Source organism: Phaseolus vulgaris, chromosome 11 (assembly GCF_051622355.1).
Source record: "Phaseolus vulgaris cultivar YP4 chromosome 11, ASM5162235v1, whole genome shotgun sequence".
Classification (NCBI taxonomy): domain Eukaryota; kingdom Viridiplantae; phylum Streptophyta; class Magnoliopsida; order Fabales; family Fabaceae; genus Phaseolus; species Phaseolus vulgaris.
The window spans coordinates 22,159,484-22,184,417 of record NC_143508.1 but is presented as its reverse complement, the minus strand read 5'-3'; the positions used below and the strand labels follow the sequence as shown (position 1 = coordinate 22,184,417).

At 40.1% G+C, this 24,934-nt stretch overlaps 1 protein-coding gene across 1 annotated transcript; it reads left to right on the top strand.

Moving 5' to 3' along the window:
* The first annotated feature begins 471 nt into the window (after nucleotides 1-471).
* LOC150023115 (uncharacterized) lies at nucleotides 472-1,011 on the top strand. The gene has a single exon (XM_090297722.1). The coding sequence runs from the start codon at nucleotides 472-474 to the stop codon at nucleotides 1,009-1,011; it is 540 nt and encodes a 179-aa protein (XP_090153848.1).
* Nucleotides 1,012-24,934: the final 23,923 nt, after the last annotated feature.

Sequence of the window (24,934 nt, the reverse complement as noted above, 5' to 3'; positions counted from 1 at the left end):
ACATCATGTCCTTCGCCCAACTCTCACAACTATTCAGGGAGCAGTATCTAGCCAACAGAACTCCTGCCCCAGTCTCATATGATCTCTTCGACGTCAAGCAGTTCCAAGGCGAAACCCTGAAAGAATACATAAGCCGTTTTGGGGCACAAGTGGTGAAAGTAGGCACCTCGGAAGAACCCATGATCGTGTATGCATTCAGGAAGGGGGTACGACCCAGATCTTTTAGTAAAACGCTCAACTGCAGTCGCCCAAAAACTTTCGCTGAAATAAGGCGACGAGCAGTAGAGCACATTGCCTCAGAAGATGAGGCGTACGAGAAGTGCACCAAGCCGCCCGCGCGGCCCAAGGCACAGATACGAACACAACCCGTTAGGGTTCACCAAGCGCACCTACGAGCCAAGGAGGACCCAGCCTAGGGGTCGAGCAGAGGAGAGAAGAGAAGGGGACAAGCCGCCGAGACACAACTTCGTGATGGAACTCAAAGATCTGATAGCGGTGCCTAACATAGCCGACAGGCTGAGGCCACCTGAGAAGTCTGACAGAATGCTGGGACCCCACAAGGAATTGTGGTGCGAGTTCCACGAAGCATTTGGACATCGTATTAACAATTGTCTAGCGTTGGGTCACCAATTAGACGAGCTCGTGAAGAATGGTTTCCTGAAGGACTACTTGGTGGAGAAGCAGACAGGACAGTCGTCGATTCCACAACCGGCGAGCGGCGAGGGACAGCAGCACGAGGTACCCATCCATGGCGAGGTCCACACCATAGCGGGTGGGTTCTCGGGCGGCGGATGTACGGCGTCGCAACGAAAGAAGTATGCTAGGTCCGTAAAGTCGATGGAGGCTTTTGAGGATCATTCGCCCGATGTGGACATCACGTTCACTAAAAAAGACCTCAGGGATGTCGTGCCCCACGACAACGATCCCATCGTGATATCACTTATCACGGCGGGAAGGATGGTTCATCGAGCACTGGTCGATCAAGGGAGCTCGGCAGATGTGATGTTCTAGCCAACGTTCGAAAAGTTACAGTTGTCCCCAGACCATCTGAGGCCGTATGGGGGCTGCCTATACGGCTTTGCTAGTGACCAAGTGGAGGTCAGGGGGTACATCGAGTTAAGAACAACATTCACAGACGGGGCGGTGTCGCGAACAGAGAAGATCAGATACCTGGTTGTGAATGCCCCCTCGGCATACAACGTCCTGCTAGGAAGGCCAATGCTAAACAGGATAGGATATGTGCCCTCCACTAGGCATATGAAGGTTAAACTACCTTCAATGGAAGGGGTGGTCATCACCATCCGCTCCGATTAAAAGGAGGCAAAGAAATGCTATGAAAACAGCCTCAAAAATAGGCGATCAGTGTACCATGTAAGCACAACGCCACCCCCTGGTGCAGGTCCCGACCAGGAGGACCGGCGAGTAGGCACAACGCTCCAAGTAATCGCTGGGGAGATGCGGCGATGCCCGATGCGGCGAGCATCGCAGAGATAGAGGAAGAAGGCGACCGCCTGGAGGCCACCAGGGAGTCAGGAATCGCAAAGGCGGTTATCACCAGTGAGAGGAGGCCCCAGCCGGTCAAGGAGTGGCTCACAAAGGAGATTGGCGGAAGGACATTCAAGCTGGGAAAAACCCTAGACGACGAAACGCGGGATCAAATCGCCGAGGTAATAAGTAGACATCTGGATGCGTTTGCCTGGTCTGCCTCAGATATGCGGGGGATTGATCCCGACCTCTTGTCCCATCGGTTGGCTATGGACCCCCAAGCCAAGCCGGTCCGTCAAAGAAGGAGGAAGTTCAATGAAGAAAGAAGACATGCGATTAGGGAGGAAACACAGAAACTCCTTTCCGCAGGTCACATCAAGGAAGTGCAGTATCTAGAATGGCTTGCTAATGTTGTGTTGGTAAAGAAGAGCAACGGGAGATGGCGAATGTGCGTCGATTTCACAGATCTAAACAAGGCGTGCCCAAAGGATTCCTACCCTTTGCCCAGCATAGACGCCTTGGTAGACAATGCAGCAGGGTGCAAACTGTTAAGCTTCCTGGATGCCTTCTCGGGGTACAACCAGTTAAATCCTCCTCGAGCGAAGTCGAGGTCAGTTAATAATTATCAGTTAAATCCTCCTCGCCTAGAGCGGGTGCAGGCCATAACAGAATACAAGACCTCTTTGCTTAAGTAAATTGAGGCAAGTTTGAAAGTCCTCAGTCCAGAGCCGAGCCAACAAAGTTTTAGGCGATGACCTAGAAATACACATGTCACTTGGCAGATCAGGCAAGCGAAATTTCAGATACTAAAAATGACTCCCGCCTACTGCTCAGTAAGTAATTTCGTGTCAAATGTTATTGCTATAGACTAACCGTTTGTTCAAGATAAGTTGATTTCCCGGAAATTAAGTATCAGTTTGTGTTAAGTTAATTGGGTTGAGTAAAAACCAACCAAGTTATCAGGTGATCGCACAACAGATAAGTTATCAGGGTGGAAGAAGTCAAGGGTGGTTGAGGTACGTTCGTAAAAAACACCTCACTACTCAGATCAAGTTGTTTTAGATTAAAGGCTCAGGGAAGGCAGAGGGGGATCCGTCAAAGGCAGCTCTCCTCCCAGAATGAGCAGAATTGATAGCTCAAGGTATGAGGCCGCTCCCCAGAGGACGCCTTGGCAGATAAAAAGGAAAATAGCATCCAAAGAAGCCCACAGCTTTGTGATTAAAGCTCGAAAGAAGAAGTACACGGCGAGAACTAAGTTAGCAGAGTTTGAGGCGATGACATGGAAGTACGCATGTCACTTGGCAGATCAGGCGAGCTAGATTTCAGATACTAAGACTGACCCACGCCTATTGCCCAGTGGCGCTAAGTCGATTTCTTCAAAGCAAAAGTCAGTCGGTTATATCAGATCGGATGATTACGCGACAGATAAAGGCGAGGTCATGTGCGTATATTAAAGCAGTTTTGAATAAAGAGAAAGTCATTACAAAAAGATTCGTTACACATAAACCAAGGGCGAATATATAAATCTTTCAGGATATTGTTAACGGCAAATGGGAATATTAATCTGAGGGTACAATTTTGCCGTCTACCACTTCATGGCAAATCGAGAACTGAGAGAGGTCCAAGTCGGGATAAGCGCAAGCGAATTGCTCCAAGGCCGCGCCAAACCCGGAAGTCAGGACGTTTGCAACACTGAGGTCGAGTTCTTCAATTTGTTTCTTCAGTTTTTCATTCTTCTCAAGTGCCTGGGCAAGCTTTACTGCAGACTCGTTCAGCTCCTTATCTTTCTCACTCAGTTCCTTGGCCTTTTGGTCTTTCTCGGCTTCGATCTTGCCCAGTAAGTTCAACCTCTCAATCAACTTGGATTCGAGCTCATTCACGTAGGCCTTTTTCGCCTCAAGAGCCTCCTCCAGGTCCGCTATCTGTTCCTGCTGAGGCACGAGCCTGCTTTCGAGTTCAGCGACCTCTAAGAGTTTATCGTTGAGCTTTTTGTGTAGCTCAGCGCCATTTTTGCGTTCGTTCCGCAGCTTGTCCTTCAGAGCATTCTCTAACCGCGAAAATTCCAATCCCCGCATCGTAAGGTCACGCTTAAGTTGTTGGACTTGGTCCTTCGCAGCACCGGCTTCGGATTCATACTGATTTAAGGAGTCCTTTAGAGCCTCGCCCATCATCTTGTAAAGGCGCTTCTTTACACACTCAGTGGTCATAGCACTGAGGTAAGCGGCATGGGTTTTCAAAACCTCTTCAACAGGGGCTGGAAGAGCAGGAATTGGGAGAGGGGTTGAGGGTTGGTTCTCGCCACCACCCTCATAGGAGTGAACGACCAAGGAGGCGTCGGGACGCGGCGGCGATAAGTTTGGCTCCACTACAGGTTGGGGGGACGATTGGACATCCACAGCCTGGTTCGGGATGCCTCCGGCAGCTGAAGTATTTGACGGCAGAGTATCCCCAACGCTATCAAAGGGTGTGGAGGCACTGGGGATTCTCCGAGTAATCTGGGCCGGCGTTTTCAATTGCTGGCGGCTCGGTGGTGGTCGCCCTGTTCCTTTTACAGACAAGCCCATCTTCAGTACTCTCATTCTCCCCATCGTCCGACACCACTGTGGGAATCTTCCTCTTGGCCCTCTTTGGTGGCAGTTTCTTTCTCACAGGGGCAGGAGGGGCGACGAGGGAAGGTGAGCCCATGGGAGGGAGCTCGCCCCGAGCAACGGCAGCTTCTGCGATAGAATTCGGGACAGTCTGAGAACCTGCTGCGAGATTATGACGCTTGGCTAAGGAGCGTAGCCTGGCCATCTGATCTTTTCCCAGCATGGTATCTGCACAAAGAGATCCATGTTTACAAATCAATCCAGTTTCAAGTAATCGGTAATACAGGGACCAAGCAGCCAAGAATAAACAGGGGCAATATCAAGCTCGGTTAGGAGCTCCCTCTCGAAACGAGTGAAAGGGAACCTGAGCCTAATCTTCTTGAATACAGTTGCATAGATGAAGCAGAAAGGGTGGCCGTCATTACCATCATTGTCAGTACAGACAGGTTCCCCAGGAGGACAAGGACGAATGGCAACCTTGTCGTCATGCTCTTTATGAAAGGTAAGATGGGTCTTATCTCTCAAACGGTGAATGTCGGCCTCAGTATTGATCGAGGAAGTCTCATCCAACAAGGCTGGAGGAGCCCATGGGTACAACAGTTTATAGTCAGGAATGGGGCATGCAGTGGCATTGGCTTGTGGGGAGGTTGATTGCAGTTGGTTAGGTTGAGAGGGCGCAGGCCTCTGAGCCCGGTTTGAAAGGACAGCGGGATCTCTAGGTGGGTTGCGAGATGTGGAGGGGTTTCCTGAAGTAGGTTGTTTACGTGACTTTAGAGGAGGAGGGTTTCGAGAGAGGGCAGGGTTGTTTGGTGTGGTCCCCGCACGAGCCATCGAGAAACTGCAGGGAAGATGACAAGAAAATAGAGGGTTGATAAAACAGAATGACTCGATTGAAAGACGAAAAAGGGAAACAGCATGAACAAAGGAGGTCGCAGAGAGGAAAAGGAAGACCTAAAACGCAGGAAAATGCAAGGCAGGAAACAAGCAGCCCACAACGTATGCTCCAAGCAGTTAATAGATTATGCAAGCCGATTAAAATGCGGTAAGCACTAGCGAGAGTAATAAAAAGGTCACCTTTTGATGATCGAAGGAGCGCGCGGAGAAACGATGATTGGGGAGTCGAAGCGTTCGCCAGAGCGTATAGAAAGTTTGAAAGTGAAAAAGAAAGATAATGAAACAGTGTAGTGGCGCGAGAATTTTTAGAGTTTCGAATGTTACGAGAAGCGCGAACGACACAAGATAATGACCATCGATGAGTCCACGTGTCAGTTGATGGGGGGGGTTGGTGAGGTGTCAAATCAGTTACCAGTGTGGGCATTAGCGCGCGAAGCCACGTAGATCGTCGGGGTTTAACTTATCCCCTTCGCCAGAAGAATCGCAGCTCGCGTATCAGTCGAGTCATCAAGGGCGATGACATAATCGAGAACTGCGTATGATCGACAGTCGTGTAGGGGGCGGTCTGCCATGTGTGCGATCGTCGCCAGATAAAAGACCAGGCGCTCTGACGGCACTACAAGCAACACATCGCCAACTATCCCAATAAGCTCGGGATAAGCTCGGGGCGAAAACGCCAAAGGTTCAAGTGAGAAAGCTCAGACGAGCAGGCGTCCCTCACAAGAACGAAGGTCGGGCAGGGCCATGAGTGATATTTAAGAAATAAGGAAACAAGTAAATGCTATCTAAGGATTTCGCACCAAGTATAACGAAGGGACATCGGGAGTAACGCGCGCAACATGGCAAAGAACGTAAGCATGCAAGTATAAGTCGAACAACATTCAACATAATGAAAAACGTAAAGTCAGCGTTAGGGTTAGAGACGGAGTTTATAACAGGTGCAAGATGAAAATATAGTCCTACACACATCCTAATGTCTGCACAGGAAGCAACATATCACTCATCAGCGGCCCCCGGAGTTTGAGCAATACGACAAAGAAGCCCTGTCTCTGAACCTCAAAGCCTGAGTCAGCAACGCTCTCTAATGATCGTTTATCTTCGAACCTACGTAAAAAAAAAAAAAAAAAAAAAAAAGAAGGAGAGTCATAAGGAAAGCCTCACACACATATGCACTTCCCCAAGAGCTCGACATTATACTCTAAACTTATCAAGGCAGCCGCGTCGAGACCTCCAGCGCCCGCCAGGATCTTGCAAGCCTCCTGATCCCTTGGGGACAGCTTCTTGAGAGGCTTAGCTTTCAAGGCTCAGACGTCTTTTGTCCAATACAAAGGAAAGCCATCTAGAGCAGAAGGCACAAGGCTGGAACAACACACCTTGAAGAATCTACCTTTCCATTCTCTGAAGGTTTGTTGGAAAGGGGTCAAAAGAATCCTGCCAGGAATGTTGCTAAGAGTTACCCATAGGTTGTTTCTCTGCCTCTTCACCTCAAAGAAGTCAAGGAAAATATCTATGGAGGGTGCACATCCAAGAAAGCCAAACAGGATGTCAAAGGCCTTCACGAAGGCCCAACTGTTAGGATACAGTTGGGCTGGGGCGGTGTTCATCTCCGTTAACAGCTCCCTCTCGAACCTGGAAAAGAGAAGGCATACGCCGACGCACTTAAAGACTACTTGGTAAAAATAGAAAAAGGGGACCCCGTTATCGGATCGTTCATCACCGCACACCGGCTCCCCCATGGAACAAGGGAGCACGACGATGTCATCATCGTGCCTCTTTGCGAAGGCACGACGGTTATAGGAACACGCTTCCCCCACGTGTTCCCTCAGGGCCCTAGTAGAAAGTAAGCAGGAATACTCGTCAAGGAGTTCACTCGAAGCCCAAGGGTAAAGATCTTTATGAGCCGCTCTGGAAGAAGCAGGGTTGGCAGGCATTTTAGAACGTGCTATCGGTGAAGGAGCTAAAGACCAAAGAGGAAGGGCTCAGCAGTAGAGTAGGGGAAGAAGAAGGCAAAGAAAGAACACAGGGGAAGTTCTTGAGAAAAAGATGAATAGTGCAAGAAAGATACAAAAGAGGTAAAGACAGTGAGTTAAGGTACGGGGTTTCCAAAGATCCGAGCGGTACAATTAAATCAAACGTCCTACGACTGGGCCACGTGTCACGAAGTTAAGGTGCGAACTGAAGTGTCACTTTTCTCGCTCAGAGAATATCACATCGTCAGAGTCCTTAAGGGTACGCTGCGCCGGCGACGCAGAGAATGTCACGTCAAACGGTCAGGAGGCGACACATCATCAGAACGCCGTGAGGCAGCAGGGCGAGGCCTTAGCCTTTTTGTTGTAAACAAGTTATCAGCTCAAGACTGGGGGGCTTGTGTACCGACCAGATCATCAGGTGTGATGACATGGACCAAAGAAAAGTAGTTGGTCCAGAAGTCAACATAGTCGCCGTATGTAGAAGCGGCGTTCTGCAGTATACATAATCGGTTATCGCCGAGATGTGTCACCGCCAAGATGAGCCATCGCCCAAGAGAAGGAAATCGCCTAAGCAAGACGTCGCCCCAGTAAGACATCGCCCGAAGAGCCAACCCGCATGACAGAAGCATTTCGCAGAGAAGAGGGCCCACACGATGGAATAACCCTAAGTTGGGTGGCGGCGCTGTGGGACCCTCCGCACAGAGTAAATGGTCAAGTCATAGGGGGCACGTGACAATGCCCACGTACTCATTAAAGACCTCCAAGGAAGGCTGCATGCATGACACGTGATTAATTAGGGCACTCAAATAGTATGATGGCGCGAGAAATACGGTACCTAAGTTAGAGCCCAAGTGGCCGCAAGGTTAGTCATTGCACTCTAGATAAGGGAAGTCCATGGGCCAGATACGCTAAGATCTTAAGGATAGCGGCGCAAGGACCTTCTCCAAGGAACCCTAGATAACAGCAGCAACACAAAGGTAAACCCTAGTTTTCACCTATATAAAGGGCACGAAGAACCCTAGTAAGGTATGTTTTTTCACAGTTTACAAACTTTAATCTAGTTCTCATAAAGTTACTCAGAACATTAGACCCTAGTTGTTCTTGACGGCGCACCCAGCTATGAGCACAAGGCAATTAGGGCAACACAGTTTAGCCACACAGTTCCAGTTATTGAGATAATCATACAATTTTCAGTCACTTTGGTGTTTCTCGCTAGCTGACTTGAGCGTCGGAGTGCAAACGGCCGCGAGGGCGCCCCTTTGTTCTTCTTTTTCAGGTACTCATATACAAGAGAGAACGAAGGTGCCCTAGCTCGTGAGTACAAGCCACTCGTAAAGACGATCCAGGTCAACCGGACGGAACAGTTTCTAACAGAGAAATCAAGAAAATATTAGAGAAAACAGTGGCGGCATCAAGGAAAGATTAGTTAATCAAACTTGATGAAGCTCTGTGGGCGTATAGAACGACATTTAAAACTCCTACTGGCCTTTCCTCATTTCAGCTGATTTATGGGAAAGTCTGTCATCTTCCAGTGGAATTAGAGCATAAATGATTTGAATGTAACTACAAGAACACATGAATTCTTGACATTCTTAGGAACAACTTGAGCTGGATTCGAAAGGCACTTTACTTTAGAATTGGATCAATGTTCTAAATTCAAGAACTCACCAAAACTAAGCACCAACCAAGACTCATATGGAAGTCCATGTATTGTCAAATTGAATCAAAACAAAAGGAAAGAAGAACAAGAATTAAAACTGGACAGAATTTAAAAGATAGCTACTGAACCAAAATAGAATTAAGAACCAATGCTGGAAACACAAAATTAAACAGTAGAAAAAGAAGTAAAACTCTAGGAATCAAAATTACCGAATGGAAAATTGAAGAAAAGGGAAGAAGAACACTTATAGAAGAAGATGCTTGCTAGATTTTGAGGATTGGAAGAAGCCATTCACGCCACTTGGAACCTTTAACCAAGATAAGTGATGGAGTGCCACCACTTGAAGCTCACCATAGCTCACAAGATAAGGCAAAGAAGAGGAAGACTCAAAACTCACAAATTCTCTCCAAAATTGAGTATAGTCTCTCTACTATAAAATTCCAATCTGAATTGTGAAGGACCTAAGCCCTCCTTTTATAGGAGTAAGGGCTGGTCATTTACATAGCTTATTCCCTAAGCTACCCAAAAAACTCCTAAGATCACACCCCCCTTACTAAGCTCACTCCCCAAGCTTCTAGAATTTGCTAAACTAAAGCCTAAAGATGCTTTTACAAAAGAGGTGTCTCATGTTTCCCTCTAAGCACCTTTCTAAACATTATTCTATATTATTTACAATTTAAAAGAAACTATAAAGAGATATATTTAATATGAAGCCTATTATTTGAGAGTTTGTAGACTTCTTTATCTTTAGGCTTGATCTTCTCTTTGATTTCTTTTAATTTGTGAGAAGACTAGAAGGAAGAACTTCAGATGTGTAGGTGAAAATCCTCTTCCTTCATTAATAAAATCCTCTCCTAGTGGATATCCATCAATAAAGCATATTGGGCATTAAAGACACTAAATTTAGATCCTAAAGCAGTTGGGGAAAAGAGAAAACTGCAAATCCTTGAACTTAAAGAGATGAGGTTAAACGCATATAGTTCCTCAAAGCTTTATAAGGAACGCACAAAGAAATATCATGACAAGAAGATTGTGGAAAGAAATTTTTACCCTGGGAAATCTGTGCTTTTATTCAACTCTAGATTAAAACTTTTTCTTGGAAAGTTAAAATCTAAATGGTCAGGTCCTTATGTTGTGAAAGAGGTAAAGCCTTATGGAGAAATAGAGTTAGAAGAACCAAAATCACATAGAAGTTGGGTTGTAAATTGATGGAGATCAAGCTCAAGTGGACATGGAGGCCAATCAGCAAGATCAAGAAGAGGTAGAGGCGCAAATAGAGGACGCCCATGGAGGTCAAAGCCCACCTCAAAGGCTTACAAGAAGCATGTTCAAAGCTTTAGGAGCTAGGGGACAATTATTTTCTCTTTTTGTAATTTCTTTGGTTGAAGGTGCTTAGAGGGAAACATTAGAAACCTCTATTGTTATAGCATCTTTTAGTCTTTAGTTAGGAGTCTTAGGGGGGGGTGTTAGTTGATAGGTGTAGGAGTAGAATAGGAGGTGCCAAAGTGAAGGAAGAGGTCACACCTTCCTCATGCATTGTTTTAGGCGCCGATTCTAGTAGCTTTTAGGAGGGAGTTTTTGAATTTGTGTAGCTTGCATTTCAGCACCTTAGGCTATAAATAGAGGTGCTCCCTTTGTATTTTTTAGATTGGAATTTAGACTAAAGAAACTATACTCAATTTTTGAGTGAGCATTGGAGAGCTTTTGAGCCTTCTTCTCTAGTCTTATCTTGAAGGATCCATGGTGTCCTCAAGTGGCGGCAGCACACTCATCTAGGAGCAACCATCCTTCTAGTGACGTGATCATCCAACCTTACATCCATCTTCATGAGCATTCTTTTCTCCTTCCTTCCTTCTCTTTCAATTGTTCAAGTTTAGCTTGTGTTCTTGAGTTTTGGTTCAGTTATTTTATGTTTCCAGCAGTTGTTCTTCTTTTTCTCTGTTTTTGGTTCGGTGCTTTTCTGTTTCCAGCACTCCTTTTCAGTTCACTTGCCTTTTAATTCATTTTGTTCGATTCATTCTAGTTCTTGTTCAATTCTATTCGGTGCTTTTGATTTTTACCTCTATTTGTTGGTTCAATTTGACAATATGAGGAACTTCCATATGAGTTTGGATTTGGTGCTAGTTTTGGTGAGTTCTTGACTTAGAACATTGATCCAATTCTAAGAAAAAGTGCCTAACAATTGTCCAACTCAAGTTGATTCCTAAGAATGTCAAGAATCATTCTCTTCTTTGCTATTGGAATCACATCATGTGGTATCAAGAGTTTAGGTGTGTTTTTGTTTAATTGTTGAGTTGTGTAGCACTTTAATTTCAAGAGCTCTTTCATTTTCTTGCAATTTAAGGTTCTGTTTTAGGCTTATTTGAGTACTGCTTGCTGTTTTAATTTTTGTGCCTATCATATGTTTGAGTATTTCCTTTTTGAATCCATACAAGTTTTGTCTTAGTCTTGTTTTTCCATAATTGTCATCACTTCTTGTAGTACTTTTATTGCTTTTGTTGTTTCTTGCTTTAGTGTCATATAATTTTCTGAATTTGATATTGATCCTTTGTGCATTTTCTGTTTTAGATTGAGTTCATACTTGTATTCTAGACCTATACAAGTTCCTATACATCATTTTCCATTATGTCTTTGCTAGTTCATAATTCTGTTTTTCATTCCTATTAGGATTCCTCTGTTTCTGAAAACGTGCTTACTGTTTTTCCTTATTGCAATTGATTTACTCACTGGAAAATTCTGAAATTATGGATTTTAGATATTCAAAGTGATAGAAAAGAGTAGAAAAAATAATTATTCAAAAATTCAAAGTACACAAAAAATGATAAATAAAATACAAAACGTGTACATTTCTGCCGAAAAAAATACGGTAATCTGGCAGCGATTTTGACAAATTTATCTCAATTAATTGGCTTACTTTTTTTAAGTGATTCCAGTGCCATTATTGAGTTAACATCTTGAAGTTTCTGTGGTTTAATTTAATAATCCAGTTCGCTCTATATCATTCAAGTTAAATCAGTGAACATCAAGCACAGTTTGCATAAAAAATATTTTCCAGTAGCTAATTTTTTGTTTTCTTCATCTACTCTAGTGCTTTTCTTTAAGTATTCTTTTGTGTGCCTACTTTCTCATTGAGTTCTTTAATTTTCTTGCTTGACTTTTGTTCATTAATCTTTGAGTTTGTCAAACATCTAGTTTTCCTTTTGTTCTAGCCTTTCTTTGCTTATACTTTTTCTTGTTTGTCTTTCTTGCTTCTTTGGTTTTGTGGTGGTTGGCTTTGAAGATTGGTGTGCTTGCTTTGACATCTTTCATTTGAGGATTCCAAGGCCTCAAGATCAGATTGGTGCAAGGACATTATTTATCACTACGGCCCAATTCCATGGACAAAGACATCATCATCAAGGGGAAAGACATCACTACGGCAATGGCTTCTATCAAGATGCAAAGTCTAGGCTTCCTTCGGTCAAGCTTCCTTGTTTTAATGGCTCTAGTGATCCTAATGTATATTTAGATTGGGAGGCTAAGTGTGAACAAATATTTGAGATCCATGAGATCCAAGATGAGCATAAGCTTAAACTAGCCACCCTAGAGTTTAGTGATTATGCCATGAAATGGTGGCATGGAATTGTAAAGAACATTATCTATCACAAGGGTCCTCCCGTGGACTCTTGGAACTCTTTAAAGGATCATATGCGCGTTAGGTTTTTGCCCCCACATTTTATGAAAGACCTCATGTTGAGACTCCAACGTTTCAACAAGGCACGCTAAATGTGGATGAATATTATAAGGAGCTAGAGACGCTTGTGTTTAAAATTGAATTAGAAGAAAGTGAGGAAGCTATGATTGCTAGGTTTGTGAGTGGTCTTAGGAAGGATATTCAAGACATTGTTGAGTTACAAGAGTATTCATTATTGGGCTCTTTAGTTCATCTTGCAATGAAGGTGGAAGCCCAACTTGCTAAGAAAAACTCTTTCAAAAATGCTTCCAATGATGGATACTACTCCAAGTCTTGGAGAAACAAAAATTCTTTTTCTAAACCTCCTTCCAAAGATTCTTCTTTCAAACCCAAGGAAACTAAGCCATCTACTTCTAGGCCTAAATCTCCCACTAGAACGTCTAATACTAAATGCTTTAAATGTATGGGTTATGGTCATATAGCTGCAAATTATCCTTCTAAACGAAGTATGTACATGCATGAGGGCATTGTAGTTAGTGAGCATGATTCGGATTCTCCTAAGCATTCATTGCATTCTCATGCATCTAGTGAGAAAGAGAGCGAATGTCCACTTGAAGGGGATTTGTTAGTTGTGAGAAGACTTCTTGGACAAGTTTCACAACCTTTTGATGAAAGTCAAAGGGAAAATATTTTCCATACAAGATGTCTTATTCAAAACAACATTTGCTCTTTGATAGTGGATGGGGGTAGTTGTGCAAATGTGGCTAGTACAAGAGTAGTAGATAAGCTTGGATTGCCTACTATCTCTCATACAAAGCCCTACAAATTACAATGGCTTAGTGAGGTAGGAGAAATAGTTGTTAATAAACAAGTCCTCATCCATTTCTCAATTGGAAAATACAAAGATGAGGTATTATGTGATAATGTGCCCATGGAAGCCACTCGTGTTCTTTTGGGAAGGCCTTGGCAATTTGATAGAAAAGTTTTACATGATGGCTTTACCAACAAACTCTCTTTTGAATTCCATGGTCACAAGGTTACTTTAAAATCTCTCTCTCCAAGAGAAGTCCATGAGGACCAAGTTATCATGAAGAAAAAGAGGGAGAGTGAAAAAGATAAAAAAAGATAAGAGTTCTAAGCCTACACTCCTTGTGTCTAGGCGTGAGATTGAAAGGGAAATAGTGGCTCATCATCCTCTTTTTTTAGCCATCCCTAGAACTCTTAAGGTAGAAGCACTTGTTGATAGTCCTCATTGCTTGGAAAATTTGGTAGAAGAGTTTCAAGATGTGTTTCAAGATCCTCCAAATGGACTTCCACCTTTGAGAGGGATTGAGCACCAAATTGATTTGATACCGGGCTCTTCTTTACCAAACCGTCCAGCATATAGGACCAATCCAAGTGAAACCAAGGAAATTCGCCAACAAGTTCATGCTTTGATTGAGAAAGGGTGGGTTCGAGATAGCATGAGTCCTTGTGCTATGCCTATCATCTTAGTGCCAAAAAAGGATGGCACATGGCGAATGTGTTCGGATTGTAGGGCCATCAATAACATCACAATTAAGTATAGGCATCCCATCCCTAGACTAGATGATTTGTTGGATGAATTACATGGTTCAAAAATCTTTTCAAAGATTGAACTTAAAAGCGGCTACAATCAAATCCGTATCAAACCGGGTGATGAATGGAAGACGGCTTTTAAGACCAACTTTGGTTTATATGAGTGGTTAGTTATGCCTTTTGGTCTAACTAATGCACCAAGTACCTTCATGCGCCTCATGCATCATGTTCTTAGACCATTCATTGGTAAGTTTGTTGTTGTTTACTTTGATGACATTCTCATTTATAGCTTATCTTTGGATGAACATAGGTTGCATGTTAGGCAAGTTTTAGAAATAGGAAGGAACATTTGTATGCTAATATTGCTAAATGTATGTTTGCTCTTGATCATATAGAATTCCTAGGGTTTGTTGTGAGTTGCAAAGGGGTCCATGTAGACAAAACAAAGGTGATGGCCATTCAAAATTGGCCTACACTGAAATCTTTGAATGAGGTCCGAAGTTTTCATGGACTTGCTTCTTTCTATAGAAGATTTGTCCCAAACTTTGGTACCATTGCCGCACCACTCAATGACATAGTGAAAAAGGATGTGGTCTTTCAATGGGGAGAAGCACAACAAAAAGCTTTTGAAACTTTGAAGGAAAAATTGACTAATGCTCCCATCTTGGCCTTTCCTAATTTCACTAAGACATTTGAGATTGAGTGTGATGCTTCTAGCATAGGTATTGGGGTTGTTCTCCTTCAAGAGGGCCACCCCATAGCCTATTTTAGTGAGAAATTGAAAGGAAGTCATCTCAATTATTCCACTTATGATAAAGAATTATATGCACTTGTTAGGGCTTTGTTCACTTGGCAACACTATCTTTTTCCCAAAGAGTTTGTGATACATAGTGATCATGAATCTCTTAAATATTTGAAAAGCCAAAATAAGCTTAACAAGAGGCATGCTAAGTGGGTGGAATTCATTGAGCAATTTCCTTATGTGATCAAACACAAGCAAGGAAAAGTAAACATTGTGGCGGATGCTCTTTCTAGAAGATACACTTTGCTAAATCTTTTAAGCTCTCAATATCTTGGTTTTGATCACATTAAGGAACTTTATCATGATGACCTTGATTTTTCTCTCATCTATCAAGAGTGTCTTAAGGGAGGACACAAAGACTTTTTTATACAAGATGGCTTTCTTTTTAAAGGAAAACGTATTTGTGTTCCTCAATGCTCTATTAGATTATCTCTTGTTAGAGAAGCTCATGAGGGGGGTTTAATGGGACATTTTGGGGTTGCTAAAACTTTGGATGTGTTGCATGAACATTTCTTTTGGCCTCATATGCACAAACATGTTCATAGTTTGTGTGATAAGTGTATAGCTTGCCGCAAAGCTAAGTCTAAGATGCATCCCCATGGTCTATATACTCCTCTTCCTATCCCTTCAATGCCTTGGGTAGATATATCTATGGATTTCATCTTAGGCTTACCCAAGACATCAAAGGGAAAGGACTCCAATTTTGTGGTAGTGGATCGTTTTTCAAAGATGGCTCACTTTATTCCTTGCCACAAAGTGGATGATGCATGCCACATTGCAAACCTCTTCTTCCAAGAAGTGGTTCGCTTGCATTGGATCCCTAGATCTATAGTGTCCGATAGAGATCCCAAGTTCTTGAGTCACTTTTGGAAGACCTTGTGGGGCAAGCTTGGGACTCAGCTTTTATTTTCTACCACTTGCCACCCACAAACTGATGGTCAAACCGAGGTGGTGAATAGAACTTTGGGACAACTATTGAGATGTTTTATTTCGGGGAATCCTAGAGTGTGGGAGAATTTACTACCCCATGTTGAGTTTGCATATAATCGTGTAGTAAATTCTACCACCTCACATTCTCCTTTTAAGGTTGTCTATGGGTTTAATCCCCTAACACCTCTTGATCTTCTTCCTATTCCCCTTCTTGGAGATGTCTTGTGCAAAGATGGGGATGAAAAGGCTTCTTTTGTGAAAACTTTGCATAAAGACATCAAGAAGAGAATTGAGAAGAAGGTTGGCAAGTATGCTGAACTTGCCAATAAAAGGAGAAAAGCATTGTTGTTTGATAAGGGTGATTGGGTTTGGCTTCACTTGAGGAAGGATCGTTTTCCTACTCAAAGGAAGTCCAAACTAATGCCTCGAGGGGATGGACCTTTCCAAATCCTCAAGAGGATTAATGACAATGCTTATGAATTAGATATGCCTGATACATTCTTAGGTAGTCATACTTTTAATGTCAGCGATCTAACTTCTTTATCTGTAGGTCTCCAAAATTCGTGGTCGAATTCTCTCCAACTCGGGGAGTATGCTGGAGATCAAGCTCAAGTGGACATGGAGGCCAATCAACAAGATCAAGAAGAGGTAGAGGCGCAAATAGAGGACGCCCATGGAGGTCAAAGCCCACCTCAAAGGCTTACAAGAAGCATGTTCAAAGCTTTAGGAGCTAGGGGACAATTATTTTCTCTTTTTGTAATTTCTTTGGTTGAAGATGCTTAGAGGGAAACATTAGAAACCTCTATTGTTATAGCATCTTTTAGTCTTTAGTTAGGAGTCTTAGGGGGGGGGTTAGTAGATAGTGTAGGAGTAGAATAGGAGGTGCCAAAGTGAAGGAAGAGGTCACACCTTCCTCATGCATTGTTTTAGGCGCCGATTCTAGTAGCTTTTAGGAGGGAGTTTTTGAATTTGTGTAGCTTGCATTTCAGCACCTTAGGCTATAAATAAAGGTGCTCCCTTTGTATTTTTGAGATTGGAATTTAGACTAAAGAAACTATACTCAATTTTTGAGTGAGCATTGGAGAGCTTTTGAGCCTTCTTCTCTAGTCTTATCTTGAAGGATCCATGGTGTCCTCAAGTGGCGGCAGCACACTGATCTAGGAGCAACCATCCTTCTAGTGGCGTGATCATCCAACCTTACATCCATCTTCATGAGCATTCTTTTCTCCTTCCTTCCTTCTCTTTCAATTGTTCAAGTTTAGCTTGTGTTCTTGAGTTTTGGTTCAGTTATTTTATGTTTCCAGCAGCTATTCTTCTTTTTCTCTGTTTTTGGTTCGGTGCTTTTCTGTTTCCAGCACTCCTTTTCAGTTCACTTGCCTTTTAATTCATTTTGTTCGGTTCATTCTAGTTCTTGTTCAATTCTATTCGGTGCTTTTGATTTTTACCTCTTTTTGTTGGTTCAATTTGACAATATGAGGAACTTCCATATGAGTTTGGATTTGGTGCTAGTTTTGGTGAGTTCTTGACTTAGAACATTGATCCAATTCTAAGAAAAAGTGCCTAACAATTGTCCAACTCAATTTGATTCCTAAGAATGTCAAGAATCATTCTCTTCTTTGCTATTGAATCACATCATAAATGGTCAGAGGGTAAAGTCTTACTTGGGTAATGAACAGGAAAACCTCACTACGGTAATCCTTTTAGATGACCCATAAAGACATAGGCGTCAAGCTATATGATGTTAAAAGAGCGCTTACTGGGAGGTAAACCAGTCCACATTTTAGTTTTATGTTGTTACCTTTGTTTATTTTATTTTTCCAAAAAAAAAATATCTTGTATGCCTCCTAATCATTTTGTAGGTTATGTATACAGGTTCTATTATTCAGGGGGGGCAGATCCAGCAAATGAAGCAACACTGTAGATAAAGATTTTAACAAAATGCTGGATGACTTCTTAAGAAGAGAAGATTGAGCAAAAAATATGGTTTTATCTTTCTAATTCTCTTTTCTTTTCAGTTATTTCTTTTCAGTTATTTGAATTTTGTCTTATTTTATTTTTCGATTATTTTGTTTTATGTGTATTTGTTTAGTTTGTTTTCATTGCTTATTTTGAATAAGTTTCCTATTTTGCTAGTTTGTTAGTTTTAAGTCTTGAATTATCTTTCTTGAATAAATTTTAGTTTTAATTTGTTTATTTTCTAGTTTATTTTTTCAAATAAAAAAGAACTAGAATATTAATTTTGAATTGTGGAAAAAAGAATTTGTGTTTAAATATTAAATAGTGAGATGAATTAGACACAGGTTAGAAAAGAAAATATGATTGAATCCCTATTCAAATGTAGTTAAAATTGTGATACATGAAAATTTAACAAAATGATTATTAAGACAGAGAATGACAAAACAAAAAGGAATGAGACCAATTAAACCAAGTGAGTGTGTGAACCTTAAACAGTTTTGAGAGTTTTACTGATGAATTGACAGTTGTGGTTGCTTAAATTTTTATTTTTGTTGCATCATAAAAGAGCATGAAGATGATTGAGGCATTTGTTTGTGATAATTAGGAACCCAAGGCCAAAGAGCCAACCTTTATCTTATTAGAATTCCATTTTTTTTATATACCCCCTTTTTGGGCCAATAATTTTTTTTTTTTAATATTGCACCTTAACCTTTAATGATATATTTTCCTACCCTTTAGCATGTTTAAGGAAGGAGAACATAAATGCAATACATATAGAAAAGGGAATTGTTGGTTCTAATTGTTGAAAATTCAAAAAGTTGGAAATAGGAAAAATCTATTCCTATTTATTGAAAAAAAAAATTGTTGGAAATCATAAAAAGGTAGAAAGAAAAATGAGGAAAAGTGTGTTCTTGAAAGAAAGCGGTGATTAGATAACATATATGTTCTCTATAAATTGGATTGTAGGTATGTTCTTCTTCTTTAAGAAGTGCATTTTGTTATCTAAAAAACCAATATTTTTTTGGAAGCCCAGCCTCATTACAACCCTGGAAAAGACCTTAAGATTCATGTTCTAATATGTTTGTGATTTGAAGATGAAATGAAAAACAACCGTAATTTGTTATGATTCAGTGAGAATAGAGAGAAACACTTACCTGTGAGGCATATGAGAAGATATTCCTTGATGAATTGTCATTTGTTTGTTTTGATTTGATCCTGGAAGTTGATTGTGTCTATATTTTTCTATATTTGAATTTGGAAGCATCATAAGTTTCTAATTTGATCTGTTGTTTAGTGAATTAAGTTGTTTGATATTTAAATTCAAATATATTCATTTACTTTGCTTGAGGAAAAGCAAGATTCTAAGTTGGGGAGGGTGATAAGTGCCTAATTTCAGTAATATTTCATATTAAAATATAGGCACTTATGAGGATTTATTGCTAATTTACATATAAAATAATCCCTAATTTATGAATTTATACCTTTTTACATTTTTATGAGTTTTATTTGAATACGAGTATTTTATTCCCAAATTTGGTGTTAATTGCAGATTTCTAGGGAGGATTGAAGATTTGGAATAAAGGAGAATAATTTGAGCTAAAAAGAGAAAGCTAAAAGGTCCCAGAATGGAAAAAGATGCAAATAAAGATTGGGCCTTTTTTTTATGTTTTATCATTTAGTCCATTAGCGCGACACAGGAAGAAACCTAACCCTAGAAAACTAGGATAAATATAGGGCTAGAGGCTCAACCCTAGTGTGCCAGATTAAGAGAAAAACACCATAGAGTGAATTGTAACCCAATTGGGAGAATGGAAGGTGATAGAAGTATGCGTGGCTAGTTCTACCCTTTGGGATTGGGAGTAATCTACTCAAACTCTTATGTATTGAGGTAATATTTTATATATTAATATTCAGTTCTTGATTGATTATTGGTATTGTTGTTTTACTTTTAATTTTCCGTGACAAATTGAGAATCTTAAATCTAACCGGGAGGTATTTTTAGGGTTCGAACCTAAACAACAATACTTAACATATTTGAGTGCTAGGAATAGACTTGAAATGTTAATTGCTATTAAACGTATGAGCTTCGTTCTAAGTTGTTCTTATAATTATGCGAGGGATCGATAGTTAAGGGACATTCTTAAGAATTTTATATGCGAGGAATCGATATAGATGATTTTTATACAGGCATCAATTTCAATCAAAGAACTTAATATTGACATGCTAATCAAAATACATGAGAGTGAGAGAGATGAAACCTAATCCCTATTTTTCCAATTGAAACAACTAATTCTTTGTTTGTTTTCTTATTGATCATCGCCAACCCAACCACTTTCAATACACTTTTAATTGTTTTATTTTATATTTAGCGATTATTGTACTTGATAATTCACTGTTCCTTGAGGGATCGATATCCGTCCTTAGGGACAATTATTACTTCTGACAAAGTGGTGCACTTGCCGTAAAAAGTCATCACTTCCGCGCAAGGTTGTTCCTCGGACCTTCACGAAACCCTAACACGCTCACTCCTTTGTCTGCCATTGTCGCCTCCGCGCAAGGTTGTTTCAGCTTTGTGCTTGCACGCCTTAAACCTCTGTCTTGGGAATCTATTGTTCGAAATCGTTATAGGTTGAAATTGTTCGAAATCGTACTTCTGATTCTTGTTCATTGATTGCGCAACGCGCACTTCTTATAAAATTACATGTTTGATGTTCTTTTGCTTTGTAGAGTGAACCGAGCTCTTAAGTTTACCTCAAATTCAAAGGCCTACAGATTCACGGATTCTACTCCCATGATTTGTTTGTATACTGTTTTGTAATTTTATCCTTTTGTAATCACTATTTCTCATTTTTTTTTCTTTATTAAGTATTTCTAATTAAATTATAGGGACATTGCAATTAGATATATCTATTGATTTGAATTAGGTTATGTTATCACAAATTTTGTTGGACTCACTTTTACGCTCGCAAAGTATGTTGGATTGCAACGAAGTAAATTTTGGGAAAATTGATCTGGTGAAGAATTGATTCATTTGATCTCAATAAATCGTGATAGAAGTGAATTTACGAAGGTACGACGCATAATTATTTCATAACGTGAAGGCTGAATTCATTCGTTGCAGTGGAGGTAAATGCATTGGTCAATTATTAATTTTAAAAAATTCAAGTGTGAGATGAGAAATATTTAAAAAATCTATTCAAAAGGTTGGCAAAGGACACCTTTGTTGATTCTAATTTTATTTCAATCCAGTGATGAATATTGAGCATGACATACTGAAGTTAGAGGCTGCTGCTTTTAACTCAATTAGTTTCCCAATTCTCCTAAGGGACCATGACATTGCATGATCATCATACCACAATTTCTTACTTCTTTTTTTATATCTAGTGTTTATTGACACTACTTCTGGAAAGAACTACATCACTTTTTTATCATTGTTTTTTATGACTGCAATATGTAGGTTTTTTTTTTGTTTTAATCTATTCCCTTTTGATGTAATAAAAATAAAATTTTCATACCAGGAAAAGTAGTTCAACACCCAAAGTTTACAAGTTGGTTTAAAATTTTCACAGCTTATTTGATAGAAAGAACTGCATCAAGTTATTGATTTATTATTACCTTTTTGGTATCATTTCTTTATCTTTTTATTTTTCAATTATATTTTCTTTTTCCAACACATAATGTATGAGTCTGTCAATCTATCTCTTTGTTTTTTTTCTCCTTATGTTTCTTGTTTGCCACTGTGAACAGATTTTCATTCTGTTGGTTTTGTTTTTGGTTTCTAGTTTCAATCCCTTGGATTATAAATTATTGATGTTTGTATAGCTAGGTAAAGCATGAAATAAATAACCCTTCAAATTTCATAATTGCTTAGCTGCTCCTTTTCTCTTTACTTTGTTGATCTTTTTTTTTTGCTACATCCCATGTGCAATGGTTCCTTCAGCAGCTAACTGGTGAAACAGTGGGAGAAGTAAAGGAAGTAGCTGATATCCATCAAAGGAAGGTAGAGATGGGCAAGCATTCATATGCCTTTATTGCCTTACCAGGTTAGCATGAATTGATAATACTTGGTTGCATTAGAAAAAGTGGAAATATCAAGGTGCTTGAAGCTTTCTAGTTTTATCATGTACCATTTGTTCATCAAGTGTGATCATGTGCTTTGAAGAATCCAAATCCAAGGTGTTTGATGAAAGGTTGGTGTTGCTTCTGTGTTTGGGTGGGATCTGGGTAGAATAAAGTGTGATTCACTCCTTTGTTAAATCTAAAACTGATGTGATTAAATACCTTTTTTAAATCAAGTGTTTTTCCAACTAAATGAAAAACAACCTGTTGTGAATCAACCGGTTGTTTTACTCTTAGGAGTTTTGAAAAAGGTTGAAAACTGTTGTGGTTTGGTTGACTTAACTGTCAAGCCAAATAATCGGTTGTTTCGTGGTTTCAACCAATTGTTTCTTTGAAAATCCTAACAAAATTCAGTTTTGAATGGTGAATCTGCTTTAAATGTTTTCCAACTGAATACGCTCCTTCATTAATTTCTTTGACCAATCTTTGGAAAATATAAATGGTTTGTTTATGTTTTCAAATAAGTAAGGAACAATTTTGAGAAATTCAGTTTGACATATTGAAGATGAAGAACAACCTGCTACTGAATTAGGTGCTGGAACAAGTGCTGGACATCAAGGAAATAAGACTCCTTCAATGTCTTCCTTTAAGAGTTACATGGTCAATAGGCTAGATAGCTTTGCTAAAAACCAAAGGAATCTTCATGATCTTAGTGTTACAAATTTTCAAAACTTTGACAACAGATTTCAAAGCATGGATACACGTTTTTAGACCCTTGATGAACATATTGAAGTTGTTCAAAACCAGATCTTTGAGTAGTAGTATGGGAAAGAAGACTGAAGAAAAACAATCAGTTGATATCACGAAACAACCGATTGTAAAGCTTGGAAAACAAGTCTTTGTTGTTCTTTCTATGTGTGTATTGCTTTATTTTGAACTATTTTGTTTTCATCTCTTCCTAAAGTATATTTGTGAAGACAAATAGGGGGAGAATATGGTTTATGTGTTGTCTTAAACTGCTATAACTCTGTTTTTTAATTTCTGCTGCATTCCGGTTTGGTATGGAGTTGTTGATTGGTATGTTTTAACTTAGTTTTTTGGCTGGTTTTTCTACTGTTATGGTTATGTAGAAAATTGGTTTTTTGTGCCATTATAACCTACTATGAGAGATGCTCTGGATTGCATAGTTCTTTTGTTTTTTGCAGGTGTTGTTTCAGATTCAATCAAGATCAACACAAGTAACCAGGGATTTGTCTTCATCAAATAGGGGGAGATTGTTGATCAAGTGTGATCATGTGCTTTGAAGAATCCAAATCCAAGGTGTTTGATGAAAGACTGGTGTTGCTGTTGTGTTTGGGTGGGATCTGGGTAGAATAAAGTGTGATCCACTCCTTTGTTGAATCTAAAACTGATATGATTAAAAACCTTTTTGAAATCAAATGTTTTTTCCTACTAAGTGAAAAACAACCTGTTGTTTTGTCGAATCAACCGGTTGTTTTACTCTTAGGAGTTTTGAAAAAAGTTGAAAACTGTTTTGGTTTGGTTGACTTAACTGTCAAGCCAAACAATTGGTTGTTTCGTGGTTTCAACCGATTGTTTCTTTGAAAATCCTAACAAAAATCAGTTTTGAATGGTGAATATGCTTTAAATGTTTTTCAACTAAATACGCTCCTTCATTAATTTCTTTGACCAATCTTTGGAAAATATAAATGGTTTGTTTATGTTTTCAAATAAGTAAGGAATAGTTTTGAGAAATTCAGTTTGTCAGAATTGATTCTAAGATTTCAAGATTCACATTAAGCTTTGGATTTTCAAGAGAGAGTGGAATAGGATTGCATTTGTATTCAATTCAGTTTGTACCGTGATAAGGTGTAATCCTTTCTAAAACTACTATATTACTGGTGTTGTGTTGCCAAGGAGTCTTGTGTGTTCTTGAGGTGTTCAAGATCAATACTCTTGGTGTGGTTTGCCAAAGGTAGTGTGTTTCTTGAAGGGTTCAAGGTCACTACTTTGGTGGTTTGTGTTTTGTAATCTGGTTTGATTGCTTAGTGGATTGCCCAGTGGTATTCTGGGGACTAGATGTAGCTCTTGGCTTAAGAGTGAACCAGTATAAATTGATGGTGTATTTCTCTCTTACCCTAAACTCATTTAAATTTTGTTTTAAGCTTTACTGATATAAACAACCGATTGTTTTTTTGTTGTTTTGTTGTATACTTGCTTAAATTCTTGGCTAACTTGATTCTTGTTCTGGATTTACACAAAAAAAATTGTTAAACCTGAAAAAGTTTTCAAAAAACCCTCTTAAACAATTCACCCCCCCCCCCCCTCTCGTTTAAGGCCATATATTCTAACACCATTGATCATATCTTAGTGTTATTCTTTTGAGGGACTTAGTTATATTTTGACATCTCTTGCAATATTTGCATTTGTAATTTTGTGAAGAATTCAACTTGTACTTAACTTCACTTTGAAATATTCCAATTATTCAATTATGTGTAACTCCACATCTTTCTCTATTATTGTTCTCGCTGGTTGACTTAGTTGTCGGTTGACTCTAACGACATCTTGAGGCCCCTCCTGTCTCCTTCTTCTCTCGCACTTCCTTGGGTTGAAGAACGTTTTACATGTAGAGACAAAGGGCGCTCTTACGGTCGTTTGCACTCCGACGCTCAAGTCAGTAAGGGCTAAAGAAACATTAATGTTTGTAAAGTAGTTTCAGTCTTAAAAACGGCGTACCTTTTTTAGGGTTCTTACCACCCTTCATATAGGCTGTATTAGGTCAACTTCCCTATCCCTCAAGATTATTTCCTTAAGTGGAATTAGGGTTTACTGGTGAGGCATCCTGTGACGCGTTGCACAAGCTTAGCGCAGCTGTGGCACAAGACTTGCCTCTTCTGGAGTGCAATCTTTCTAACAGCATAGCCGTCAGGGTACCTACTCATGTACCAGCGTTGCGGCATCATCTGTTCTGTAGGTGCCCTAAGTATTCACGTGTCATGCATGCAGTCTTTTCCTGAAACCCTAACCCTAACGGGCCTTAGCGCCTCCAAGGAACACTTTCTTGTGTCGTATCCGAATGTACTATACACACCCCATGCATAATCGTCTCGTGACTTAGGTTTTTTTTGGTATCTGGATGTTAACTCACGTTAACTCATACTATTTGTGGGACCCAGCTTACGTGGCCCACTATTACTGTTGGATCACCGAGGTCCGATGTCGACGTCGACCTCTTCCTCAGCCGAGGTCTGACTTGTACAATTATCTATCACTTTTTTCAAATATTTACCTATGGTGGAGTAAAAATTAAGTCATATTTAGTATTTTTCTTATTACTTTCTAAATTGACTAAATTGAATT